General features: G+C 48.9%; 6 protein-coding genes across 6 annotated transcripts; 3 read left to right on the forward strand and 3 right to left on the reverse strand.

Annotated features, from left to right (window-relative positions):
- The first annotated feature begins 39 nt into the window (after positions 1–39).
- Positions 40–1,521, forward strand: EJ05DRAFT_469465 (mRNA decapping hydrolase). The gene is made up of 3 exons (XM_033742911.1): positions 40–275; positions 325–790; positions 855–1,521. Exons 1-3 carry the CDS (start codon positions 203–205, stop codon positions 1,306–1,308), a joined length of 993 nt encoding a protein of 330 aa, XP_033596299.1. The 5' UTR covers positions 40–202; the 3' UTR covers positions 1,309–1,521.
- Positions 1,293–3,882, reverse strand: EJ05DRAFT_479878 (HET-domain-containing protein). Its single transcript, XM_033744758.1, has 2 exons — positions 3,184–3,882; positions 1,293–3,135 (listed from the first exon to the last, which is right to left on the reverse strand). The coding sequence occupies exons 1-2, from the start codon at positions 3,668–3,670 to the stop codon at positions 1,520–1,522; spliced, it is 2,103 nt and encodes a 700-aa protein (XP_033596300.1). The 5' UTR covers positions 3,671–3,882; the 3' UTR covers positions 1,293–1,519.
- A 180-nt stretch (positions 3,883–4,062) lies between these two features.
- On the reverse strand, positions 4,063–6,169 carry EJ05DRAFT_157093 (triacylglycerol lipase-like protein). Its single transcript, XM_033739380.1, has 2 exons — positions 5,386–6,169; positions 4,063–5,332 (listed from the first exon to the last, which is right to left on the reverse strand). Exons 1-2 carry the CDS (start codon positions 5,789–5,791, stop codon positions 4,101–4,103), a joined length of 1,638 nt encoding a protein of 545 aa, XP_033596301.1. The 5' UTR covers positions 5,792–6,169; the 3' UTR covers positions 4,063–4,100.
- A 1,324-nt stretch (positions 6,170–7,493) lies between these two features.
- On the forward strand, positions 7,494–9,689 carry EJ05DRAFT_157144 (uncharacterized protein). Its single transcript, XM_033739381.1, has 2 exons — positions 7,494–7,844; positions 7,902–9,689. The coding sequence occupies exons 1-2, from the start codon at positions 7,731–7,733 to the stop codon at positions 9,618–9,620; spliced, it is 1,833 nt and encodes a 610-aa protein (XP_033596302.1). The 5' UTR covers positions 7,494–7,730; the 3' UTR covers positions 9,621–9,689.
- A 670-nt stretch (positions 9,690–10,359) lies between these two features.
- Positions 10,360–11,214, forward strand: EJ05DRAFT_479879 (Sm-like ribonucleoprotein). Its single transcript, XM_033744759.1, has 3 exons — positions 10,360–10,525; positions 10,578–11,036; positions 11,096–11,214. Exons 1-2 carry the CDS (start codon positions 10,498–10,500, stop codon positions 10,847–10,849), a joined length of 300 nt encoding a protein of 99 aa, XP_033596303.1. The 5' UTR covers positions 10,360–10,497; the 3' UTR covers positions 10,850–11,036; positions 11,096–11,214.
- On the reverse strand, positions 10,906–12,193 carry EJ05DRAFT_533363 (DUF1000-domain-containing protein). Its single transcript, XM_033749121.1, has 2 exons — positions 11,786–12,193; positions 10,906–11,731 (listed from the first exon to the last, which is right to left on the reverse strand). Exons 1-2 carry the CDS (start codon positions 12,037–12,039, stop codon positions 11,299–11,301), a joined length of 687 nt encoding a protein of 228 aa, XP_033596304.1. The 5' UTR covers positions 12,040–12,193; the 3' UTR covers positions 10,906–11,298.
- Between the last annotated feature and the right edge of the window lie 375 nt (positions 12,194–12,568).

Consider the following 12,568-nt stretch of genomic DNA (forward strand, 5'->3'; position numbering starts at 1 on the left):
AACGACCCCGCGGTTGGGGGCAAATGGCCAAGTGGTCAGTTAAGAACGAATAATAACAAACTTCCTAAAGTAGCCTTTCTTGCTTGTGTGTGCTTGAGTGAGAGATATCGGAGATCATTAGATACATCATCTTGTTTCGACAGCTCTTCCATCCGGCAACTATCCTCCGGGCAAGACTGTCAAGAGCAAGGAAAAAGCAAGAATGAAAGAATCAGCCCCTGCGAAAGCAGAAGCCCTTATTCCACAATTCGTCTTCGAGCGTCTCCTCAATCAAGGTGCAATAGATACAGTCATACCCTTGTCCAGAGACTGACCTGGGTCTAGATCAGGGAGGCCGTCGTATATCTCTTCTCGGCAAGATCAACTCAGAACCAGCTCTACTCATTGTCGAACGCGCTGCATTTTCTGTGGAAGATGCTCACCTCCGAAACCTCTCGTCTAGTCTGAGCCGGATTCAAAATCTCGGCGCTAATGATATTTATAACTGGTTTATGGCTAGCAGCGCGTCCGCTTCACCAGATACATCATCGCAGCAGCCCCAAGATCTCAAGATCAACCTGATCTACCCCTGTACTCCAAAACACGTGCAGAAGTACTCGTCTCAGGAGGTGCGTGTTGTAACCGAAACACCAGAGATCTATACAAAGTATGTACGACCGTACGCACAGCGCATGCGTGAGGAGGGTCGTTTGAACTGGGTGTTCAACATCATCGACGGCATGGCCGAACAGGAGGATGTGATGTATCGCGAAAGCGGCACCGAAGAAGGGTTTCTACTCGCTCCAGATCTGTATGTTTTCATCGCCTCCCAAAAACCGACCAATAGACAGAGAGAATTATCCTAATACAGACAGTAATTGGGATCGTAAGACTCTAACATCCCTCCACCTCCTCTGCCTCATCGAGCGCCGCGATATCTGGTCGATCCGCGATCTGCGCAAATCGCACGTCCCCTGGCTTAAACACATGCGTGACAAGCTGCTTGCATCGACAACGAAGCTGTATCCGGCCATTGATGCAGATCAAATCAAGTTGTATTTCCATTATCAGCCGACATACTATCATTTGCATGTTCATATCGTCCATGCAGCCTTTGATGCTGGTGCTACTCAGTCAGTGGGGAAGGCATTAGGGCTTGAGCATGTCATCTCACAATTGGAAACGTTGGATTCAGGGGTCAATGCCGATGGAAATGAGGCGAGTCTGGCAGATGTCGACTTGACGTATACGCTGGGGGAGAGGAGTGAGTTGTGGGAGAAGGTGTTTATGCCATTGAAGAGCGGCGGGTTACCAGATATTGGAACATAGGGCATGTAATCCGGATTGCTGCTTTGTTCGAGACAAGGCGGATTGATGCAGAGACTCAAGCTTCGTGATATGTTGGATGCTTTGAGTTTGGGTGATGTGGATTAGGGTCATAGACAATAGAGGATAAGTGAAAACGTGAACTATAACACTTAAGCATATTACATATCGATAGGAGTCTTTGAATTTGATAACAAAACACGCCGGTGTTCATTTAGACCAGTACGACCACTGACAACGAACCGGTTGTTTTCCGAACAGTCAAATCTTCAATCAATTGGTCGTTTCTAAAGACCGTCCAGCCAAGCCTCTGGTACTCTTTTTCACCTGCACTGTGCCGAACGACAAGTCCCATCGCAGTTGAGCCAGCACCACATCTATTAGAGCGACAGTCCTCACTTCCTTCGGCTTTCTTGTAGGCAAGGAGAAGTAGACCAAGATCAACCCCAGCAAGTTTCTCCGGCACGGCTTCATCATGTACATCAGCAATGAAGGACCACCGTGACTCTTCATAGCCCGAGATGGACACAATATTGACATAGGACGGTAACTCCTTCTCCCATTCCGATTTTCGTTCTGGTCGTTCTAAGCGTAGTAGTGGAGCCCAAAGTTTGATGCGAGCGTCAGTAACAGCACCATATGGATCGTTGTTGACGTTCTCAACTTGTACTTCTTCCACAACAGCCAAGTCAATGTATTTTCCGAGTGCTGTGATTGACACATAGCCGTCTAGGGCAGCCCAGCTCCACGAAGGCGCACGATAGACCGGTGAGCGTTTACATTTGCCCCCTACAGACTGCCAGCACAAATCTTCGATGAAATTATCGCGCCATAGCCCTGCGAGATAGTTCTGCCCATTGCTGTGCCCAAGATTGCGGTATGGCTCGTGAGAGCGTGCTATACCGGCCAATGCTGGTAGTTTGTCCAGGGGATCCGATAGCTTGAGCTTGCCATATGTAGAGATGATGGAACACCAGCTCCAGGGACCTCGCCAACTCTTGAACAATCTTGCGGTCTCCACTGGCACTTCCTCTGTGTCATCTATGTCACCAATATAGTTGAGAGGGATCGGATGCACGTAGCCATCTTCGGTCGCGAACGTTTTCTTGTCTTCGAAGTAGATTTGTGAGGAGCCAAAGTGGATGGTTCGCGGGGACAGATATCGCTCTTGGAGAGTCCATGCCCGATCCGAAAGTGGCTCTCCTCGCATATTCAGGTAATGTTGACCTGAGGCGGCCAGTTCGTGCGATACAGGAAATACGAATACGTCAGAGTCCGCATCATCGTGATACTTGATAGTCGCGTAGTGCCTGACAGATCTGGGTCCTAAGAACCCTTCAGAATCACGCTCACTAGACGTAGCGGCTATGGTCAAGTATGCACGACTGTAGAGATCCGACATGGTAAGAGAGTCACGATTGAAGCCAGTGTCATCTTTCGAAACGCAAAGGCTATCAATCCAGAGATAGCGGATTCCAAGACCGCGCACAACAGTTACTGCATCTTGGTAAGACTGAGCTAGTTCAGTAAGACTGATACCAGCTCGTAACTTGTCCTGTGACACCGCTGAGTCCCAGATCTCTGATTCTGAGTCCCAACGATGACTTAGAATAGCATATCGAGCCCTCTCACCGGAGGTTTCGTGAAGTCTTACGGTCATGACGTCAGATGAAGAATCACTACAGTCTATTACACGCACTGGTAGCTGGCTTGTGGTCGCGACTTGGTTATCGAAGGTAGATAGCCAGTCCTGGATGTGGAGCAGTGTACGAGTCGTGGTGGGATCATTGTGGACGACACGACCTCGAAACTGGAATTTGAGTGGGCTATCTGCATAGAGTGTCAGACTGTATTGCATAAGTGAACATGATCACATACCATAATCAACACAGTACCCTCCCGCAGCTACCTGCCAGACCTCGTCTCTCTTAGACGCCTTGCACAGGACGATGAACCCGGCAGCGCCTTCCTTCCGTCGACATATCCACAACTGTCCTTCTGGCTCCCCAATTGGATCGAGATACTTCTTTTGTTCCCCCGTGCTCAACTGGTGTAAGGTATCGAGCGTACGTGTCACTTCTGAATCGATCAAACGGCAGATATCGCAAGTCTCAGCGGCCTGACTCAGAAGCCCAAGCGACTTGTGGTGTTCTAATCCCAGTTCTAGATGCTCGAGATTGGCCTTCGGTAAGTTCTTGTACACGGTAAGGTGGTACGATTCAACTGGAAGATGTTGCCATAGCCATGTAGGAAAGACCGGAAGGTCGAAAAAGGAAGTCCTACAGCAGACATCACATAGAGGCATCGCATTCAAAGTTTCGAACACTCTTGTCAAGTAGTGTGGATGGCACAGAATTTTGGACATCCCTGTGTTCGCAAGGTCGATATGTCGTCTTCCTCGTAATTACGTAGTGAGGCTTAGCAGTTTCCCATCATTTGACTGCTGATCAACTTGTTGGATCAGGATCAGTCAGAGCTAGCAATGTGCCCCGCAGATTTTCACTGCGCACCTGACATCTGTGACGACTTAATCGGGCTATCTCTCACTACATGCGGATGTGAAGCGTCAAGATATAGCTTCAGACGTGTCTGATGGAAGGCGAAGTACTTCTGCGAGACACTCCAAAGGAATACTGCCCAATCTGGGATACGGAGCATCGAGCTAATTATGTGGTTGAACTCCGGATTATATTTTTTATTTATTTATCACATTGCATAATCATCCATCGAGCGACACACCTTGATAAAGAACTAGCCGTGGTCATTTCATACATGTTTCGAACGTCTGTTCAAACCTACAACTGCGTCTTGTCCCTTAATCCTTTCCAAAACTGGCAGCGCTCCAGCTGCTTCTGACTCACCACCTCCATTCGCGTTTCATTTGTTCTTAATCTCATCTCCCGCCCTTGCGCATATTTACTCCACTCCGGCGAATGTTTGGCCCGATATGTGTTTGGTGACATTCCAGTCTTGGCAAAGCTTGTCCAATACCCCTGCAATGTCGAAACCATTTTCGCGTTGATGCCTTCGTACGCATCTGCGCCTTCAAGAGCGACGTAGTTGGTCGCATATTGAGGTCCCCAGACACCTTGAAGCTCCCATGTGTACGGTACAATGAATCCGGCTGCAACTTCGACAGGATCGCGGATCTCGTCGAGAAAGGTGTATACCGGGATATCGGTCTGCTGTAGGGCATTTGAATATTCATATGCCTGACATTCAAACGCTACGTCTCCATAAATGGCAGCTGCGCGGTAGAAGAGCGGAGCTTCCTTCGTTTTCACTCCAGGTGGTGTAAATCCATAAGGGATGTCTTCATACTGGCAGTTGATCGCAGCGAGATCCTCATCCGTCAGTCGAGGGTATTGAGCTCGGAGGAACACATTGATATCACTTGTTGTATTGGCCTGAGGAGCGAAAATTGTTCCTTCGGTACCACTTGTCCCTGTAAGGAGTGGAACCTTTGCGATCTTACCAGCTTTCAAGAGCGCTGAAGGCTGACCTTGGAGCAAGTTCCCATCGACGACTGGCATGTAGGGGAAAAGCGGAGCTTGAGTCTGACTTGGAAATGGCCTGTAGATATTAGCTGCTTGCAGCTTCTCACTTGGTACAGATCGCAGACAGGTCAAAGAATCGCAACCTGTCGCATTGAGCAACTGCTCATATTGAAACTCGAGGTCCGACACTTCGTACACAGAAGGCATATAGGGTGCCGCTGAGATACCAGCTCGGAATAGCCCGCGATTGTCGCCACCATGAGCGAGCATATTGAGGAACACGCTGGATATCGATGTACCGAAAATCGTCACCTTAGCCGGATCTCCACCAAAGCTTGCAATGTGTTCAGTAACCCACTCAAGAGCTTTCTGCTGATCGAGTAGCCCAACATTGAGGTCCCCGTCGGCGCGAACATCTTCACTGGCCAGGAAGCCGTATGGTCCTACGCGATAATTCAATGTCACCACAAGAACACCATCGTTGCTCGCTTTGATCAAGCCTGTGCCATTGTAGTTAGGGTTAAAAAGTTCTATCTTCATCAGCAGGACATAATTGACAGTCTCTTTCAATGACTATACGTACGTACAAATGCGCCTCCGGAGAGCCAAACCATAACCGGCAATTTGGAGTTTCTGGTCGCAGACGCTGGAGCATACACATCGACGAAAAGGCAGTCTTCGCTCGACGGCACGGGTGGTCCGCCGCTCGCAATTGAGTAGCAGATATCACCGTGTTGCGTCGCATCCTGCACCCCGGCTTCTGCTACGGGTTCATGTGGTGCTCGAAATCGTAGATCGCCCAGTGGTGGTGCGGCATAACGCATGCCTAGGAATTGGGTTACGCCGATGGGCAGATGCTCGCCCCGATACGTTGCATAGCCCAAGTCGACCTCTGGAGACAATCGATGTGTCCCAACGGCATGGCAAATAGCCGCGAAGACTGCGAAGACCAGCCAAGTAAATGAAATCTGCGATGGTCTGAAGTACATTGTTCTCCCCGAGACTGGTTTTCCGAATGTGCATCAAGGCACCGTGCAATACTTGTACCTGACATACGTCACGGTAAATTCCGCGATCCTAAGATGGCTAATAGCCATGGCGATCTAGCGGCTGACCAAGCAATGGGTCCAAAATACTGAAGATCCGAAACTTCTGGGAAGCCGATCGTCAGGTTCAGCCTCAAAATATAGTTGGGGTGGGCCCTTGTTGTTAAAGCCGTTACTGTTGATTGTTAAGACTTTCTTGCAGTGGATTGGGCTTACATGCACTCATGCCATGTGACAATCAGCCAGCTGGCTTGATAATCCGAAGCCGCGACTCTCGATATTTGCCTTGGAAATTAGTCTTGTTGGGGGCTATCAACTAGCGACGAAAGTTTCTGACTACCGAAGTCTGATGCACAGATACTGACGTATTTGATAGCAACACCCACCCAAACGACTGACTCGAGCCACTGTCATTGCTTATGTCCATATGACGAGACAAGACACAAGTAAGCATACAGAGCAATCTCTACCTAATCAAGAAATTTTCACTGTATCGCAAAGACTGTACAACTTGGAATTTGGGGATTGAGTCTGGGCCAGAGAGTAAGAATGACTTGAACAAAGCCTCGTAAGAACTGGCGACTGAAACTGTTGAGTTACCGTGGATAGGTCATATGCACAGGTCGTATGTGATAAGTTTGAATCAATGTGTTGGTGTGAGATTGAGATATCCGAACAGCAAGGCAGTTTGCATGGAGGTCACATTGTACCGAAACCTGTGAAAGACACCTGGTTTTGTCCGTTTCGTTGGCAAAGGTCTAAGCGTAGCAGTAAAGTCGAATGTTCATGTTGTCCCGCTCCAAGTCTATGCTGGGTCGCAACTGAGGTAGAAAGTCCCATAGCAGGTGTCTCGAAATGGTTGCAGGTGGGACTGGGTAGGAAAAGATAGTGGCAGCTCACGTGATGACGCGTTTTTGTTGAGTCTATCACGGGCCGAACTTTCTCATGGCTGAACCTCCTTGCCTCCTCCACGAACGAGACTTGTTCCATTATGACTCAGTTGTTCTTTTTCTGAAGCGTGACAACCCTTTGCTGCACAGAAGCTTGGCCGTAAGATCACATGGCTTGTCTACGTGAACATGATGAAACAGGAGCAGTTCCTGGAACAAAGGATAACCCCCATCAGACGAACCCTCCCAACGGTGCAGTGTGCAGCGATACGTTAGCAGAAATAATACCAGACAAGCGTACTCGGCCAGCGCAATCTTGCGATGATTCAATAAATGTAGGCCAACCTGCGACAAACTTGACGCCGTCAAGAATCTTGGCCCGGCGTTTCACGCCCCAAGGCTGTAATGGGCAGCATGCCCGCCAACTCCCCTCTCGCCCAACACGCTGGTCAGCAAATGTTACCTCGATTTGGTCTCAGCCGAATCTGCGACATCTTATCAATGTCTCGTTGGACTAATCTGCCTATTAACTCAAGCACATGAAGAGATAACCTGGACATTGACTGCTCAACTCTTCATACCGAAATGTGATACTTCGTAATTTCGACAACAGTAACGTAACTGTGTACATACATCTACAAAAGTGTCCGGAGGCGCCTGTTAACCCTCCAAGTATGTGGGAGGCCGCCCAAGTGTCATGATCAAGCCCCTTACCCCATGTCGATGCGTCGGGAGAACACGATGTGACGCTATACGTCGGAGCGTTAACGTTTCTGTCAAAGGCAACCATATCTCGGGTTGAAGAAATGTATTACTGTGCTCTTTCTCTATAATATATAGCAATGTTGCAAGACCTACAGTCTACTCCTGCCAAATAAATAATTATGCAAAGCACAGTTGACAGCACAGTAGGTTATGATGACCTATTTCCAGAAGTGACTGACGGGTAGCAGAGTAATGTCGCCTCGCTCTACTGTCAAGTGAGGAAGGCCATGGACGAGGTGCTCATGTTAACCGTCCGACAGATGCGTGATGAGTTAGCTCAAGGTATGGGAGTAGTTGTTACCCAAGAGTTGGACAGCGTTGACGGTGAATTGATGCATAAGGTAAGCGATGAGTGATAATGTCCTTCTGGCTGTTTATCTATATGCTAACATGTGAAGGATACAACGGATCACATACAATTAAAGCTTGTCTTGGACAAAATCGCTATGCGTCTGCAAGATTTCGATTCTTTACTGTCAGCTCATACTGCGTATCGCCATGAGCTTGAGAAGAATCTCGCTCGTTCACGGTGGAACGATGTTCGAAGGAAGATTCTGGACCGATCATTCTTCATGCTGACTGAACCGGCTGGGCGAATCAATATGACGCGTCAAGCATCGACTACGAGCAATGACAGCGGCGTCTACGGTGAAGCTGACATCAGCACACGAAGTAGCATGAATGCATCTCTTAGGAGTGCAAGAGATGATCTCAAGAATATATTGACCGACTCCAGTCCAGATCCGGAGAACCTTACGCTAAATACACCAAAAGAAACCCTGCTGCCGACGATATATTCAGCGGCAGCGTCTGGCATGAATGTTAGTCGCTATGCCATCGATCTCGACATCAACACAGTCGTGCCTGCAAACATGGGAGTCGCGCAAATGGCCAGTGTCAAAAGTATCTTGGATGAGGAAGATGCTCCGATAGAAAGATCCATGCCCAAGAGCAGAGCATGTACGCCTACAAGTATGTATAGTGCCTGGGGTGAGAGCCACAATCCGTTCCTTGACGGTGGCTTCAGTATGGAGGTCCCTCTATTTGCTACCCTAGATGCCGTGGAAGAGGATACTCCAGAGCTATCCCGGTCGACTGCGAACACTCCTACCGAAGAACTGCTTCCACCCATGCCGACTCTGCCACTGAAAATGGTACCAGAACCGCTAGTAATGCTACGCAGAATATCGTCTATGAACCATCTTGACACGGAGGGAGGTGCTGCATCGAAGCCAATGATCTCTCCCAGCTCTTGTTCGTCATCAGATCTGGAAGTCGAACGAAGAAGTGTGCAACGTACGCCGACCCAGGCATCGTTACAAGGCGCAACTCCGATCCGACGCTCGCCAACACATAAGACCGGAATATCCACCGTCATTGCAGCCCCAAAATCGTCTTTCGTGCCCAGCATCGTCCCAGAAAGCCACCATCATCGCTCGCCTGCGTCCAGTTTCGGTCCAAATTCCGCGAAATCTATAGACTCTAGAAGTTCTTTCACCACGATAAGGCAATCCACAGCTGGTGGTCCGCCTCCAAATGATTTAATGAAGAGACTAAGGCGACTCAGCAAAGCTCTCCCTGAGACTCCCACGGCGCCAAGAAGCAATCCTGCCAAAACACATTTAAAGCCTTTGCTGCGAAGACCAACACTGCCAGCTACACCCAGCCCACACAGATCGCGACCAAGCTCCCGGCAAGGCTCTTCAGATGAGCCATCTCTGCCAGCTCCGCCTACATCAAACCCGGCGCCAGTATCTTTCAATGACACGCCGATACTAGAACCAAAGCAGCTGAGCGTCGAGCATGGGACCGGGAGACACAACATTGTTATTTTGGAGCCGCCTCCCTGGGCTATGGACGAAGATTTTGATATTCCGATTGTCATGTCTGTCACGTCGCTGCCTCCCTCGTCGCCTCTGCCTCCGTCATCACCTCTACCCCCAATCCCGACCGAGCCGCCAGGCACGATGTTCGCAAGAGTGCCTGAGCAAGATGCTGGTAGAAGCCCGGGCAGGCGAGGGACAACAAAGAGGTTCGCGGGGCCTGGGATAAAGGCTATGGAAGCAGAGGCGTTGATGTTAAGGGAGAAGATGCTCATGACCCAGCGAGCTCTGTGAAGAAGTCTTGTAATTTTGGTTGTCAATGACTTTTGCTAGCCGTGTTACTATGATTTATGGCGTTCTAGGTATGAAGTCCATGTTCATGTAGTCATCCGAGAACAGATGAAAGCGCCTGTTTGTTTATGGTTTTGTCTTTAGTGATGTTGCCACGTCAATGGAATATAAGCAGCACACGCGCGTCTATAATAGGGCAAGATGGCGAGACTATTTGTAGCCATTGATTCCATGTTACAAAACTGAATAATCAAAAGGACATGACAGGGATTTCTGGCTAGCTCGTGCACAACGTCAAGAGAAATGAGAAATGGTGATAAGCGTAAATTGATGCAATTAGCGAAAAGAGGTTCAACATTCATTAGAACCATTAGAAGTGCACAAACCTAAGATGAATGATTTATGGTTTCGTTATAACAAAGTATGTGTAGCAACGTTGGTAAGGAACAAAGATCTCATCGGCGAGCCCTGTCGGGTCTTCCTGATCAGCTCCAGCTACGGTGCCCGGTGAATTTGTAGTCTCGAGCCTCTAGCAGAGGAAGCCCCAGTAGAACCACGACCAAAAAGCCGCAGCAGTCAAAGCTTCCCACAATAAAAGAGGTCCTTGAATGAGTTGAAGAAGAAGAATTTTGTTGCGGCAGTGGAGATTTCTTATACTACGGCGCGCCGGCGGAAAGAATTGCCGGGAGCCGACGCGCCAGAGCTTGGAGCTTTGTGAATTCTGGATCCACGTCAGTGTGGTAGCTACCTACGAAAACTACGCGCGCTGGATACCTTACGCATATATAGTGTTGTACTTTGGCTGCTCCTCAAATTTTTCGGTTCTTCACTTGCCCTTTGTCCCTATACTCGAACAAATCCTCTCTACTAGAACCGCGACATGTCTCAAATGCTCAAATATGTCGACAGTAAGTGCCGTGATTACTTTGATACCCGCAAGCTCAACTAACACGCTTCTAGAAAAGGTCTGCCTGATCATCACGGATGGCCGCAACCTTGTCGGGACCCTCACCAGCTGCGATTGGCAGGGCAACATCATTCTGTCCGATACCGTCGAGCGCAAGATCACTCCTGCGGAATGGGGACAGGACAGCGAGGAGATCGCTATGGGCGTGCTGCTCGTTCGAGGCGATACTATAGTTCTGTGCGGCCTGATCGACGAGGAGAGAGACGAGAGCATCGACTGGACCAAGGTTCATGGCGATATCATTGGCACCACGAAGAGAACCTGAAAAGAAAGGCGCTGTGGTATCGGACATTTGAAAATATCTATGGGCATGAACTAGCTGACAAAAGCTCGCGAAGTTATCTACCTTGGCCACCATAATGATATGATATAAGCCGCATTGAGCGCGCTATGTTGGCACCGGAAGGAAAGGTTGGGGAATATGGCCGGGTGTATGTTGCTATAAGCAAAGAGTACGTATTGTCACACAGAGCTCTCGTTGCAACCAATAACACTTCTCCACTTCTCACAGATGCGCATGAACACGATCTTGCTCTACATGAAGCTCTGTCACCCCGTCGTCAACCATATGAACGAGTCAAAGCTCGACGGAGCCAGGTCTGAATATAACTCTTTGGAATTGAGGATCCGTTTCATCCTGAGCAACAACTCAACGTCCTTCGTCCCAAACAAGCTCATTAGGCGATTATAACCCCATGAATTCGCTTGAACGTCCTACATCCCATGTCGTCCTCCGCCGGGCCCACCCAGCGAACTATCCATGCCTTCTTTCGTACCCACAATCGCCTTATGATCCGACGGATTGGCCGCTGCCTCGTACAAGAAACTCACGGGTTCCTTATTCAACTTTGTGAAGTCGCCCTTGAACGCCACATAGCTCATCCTCGTGACATCCTCGTCGCCATCCCCAAAGTTGTCCTCGAAGAACAGCGCCAGACTCCTTGTAGTATTAAATAGTGCACGTTTGACTGGAATCTCCTGTATTTCTGAAGTCTGCGATAGTTCGAATACCTGTGTGGGCTGTAGCTCAGCTGCCGTGGTAAAGTCGATGTCATCGCGATTGAGAAATACTTTTAGTGTCTTCGGTGCGCAGGATGTGGTAGATGTGCGGAGGAGGATTGAGTGCAGTCGGACTTGGCCTGTGAAGCTACAGCCACGCTGTTAGGACTGTTCTCACATTGTATATTATTTAGAAACTTACGGGACAGTCATGAGCAGCTGCTCGTCCGCATCACTTTCCAGCTCGGGCTGGGGATCTAAGCGTTGTGCCCATGTCTTCTGCGCAATGGCGGCTCCTGAGCGGGGTTCAGCTTCGTTGAATGTCGTCAAGGCACTGAAGTCGATCTGTTCATAAAGGACTTTCTGGAGGGCAGGAGTCACGTCGTCGGTGTGGTCATGAGCTCCTTCGGGGTGGTCGTGGCCGTGACCGTGGTGCTCGTCGTGGCAGTGAGACATTCTGAAATGTGATGGAGCACTCTCGACTGACCTGGACTGCGATGGAGTAGGAGCTCAGCCGAAGGCGCCGCTGGTAAGAGACATTACATGGTGTTGGTGCGAGTCGAGCAAACTTCCAGCAAAATCCATGACAAAGAAAGATGAGGGGGACATTACACGAGGGTTTCTCAAGCGTCCAGTTGTATTTTAGTGTTCTAAACGTTTAAAACAAAGACTTACTGAGTAATCATGTAGTTAATAGTTTAGCCGAAGTAATATCCGGTACGCTTCTATCCGCCTCTTATTCTTCTCTCTCTCTCTCTCTCTCTCTCTCTCTCTCTCTCTCTCTCCCTCTCTTCCTCCTCCCCCCTCTCTCTCTTACACGTGTTTTTAACTAATTTTGACCTTATAGACTTTAAAATAACACTAATTACACGTGTTTTTGATTGATTTTAATTGACTTTAACTGACTTTAACCTCGCAGGCTTTAAAACAACACTAATTACACGTGTTTTTGATTGATTTTGACTGATTTTGACCTCGCAGGCTT

The sequence above is a fragment of the Pseudovirgaria hyperparasitica genome, assembly GCF_010093815.1.
Source record: "Pseudovirgaria hyperparasitica strain CBS 121739 unplaced genomic scaffold EJ05scaffold_18, whole genome shotgun sequence".
Lineage (NCBI taxonomy): Eukaryota > Fungi > Ascomycota > Dothideomycetes > Acrospermales > Acrospermaceae > Pseudovirgaria > Pseudovirgaria hyperparasitica.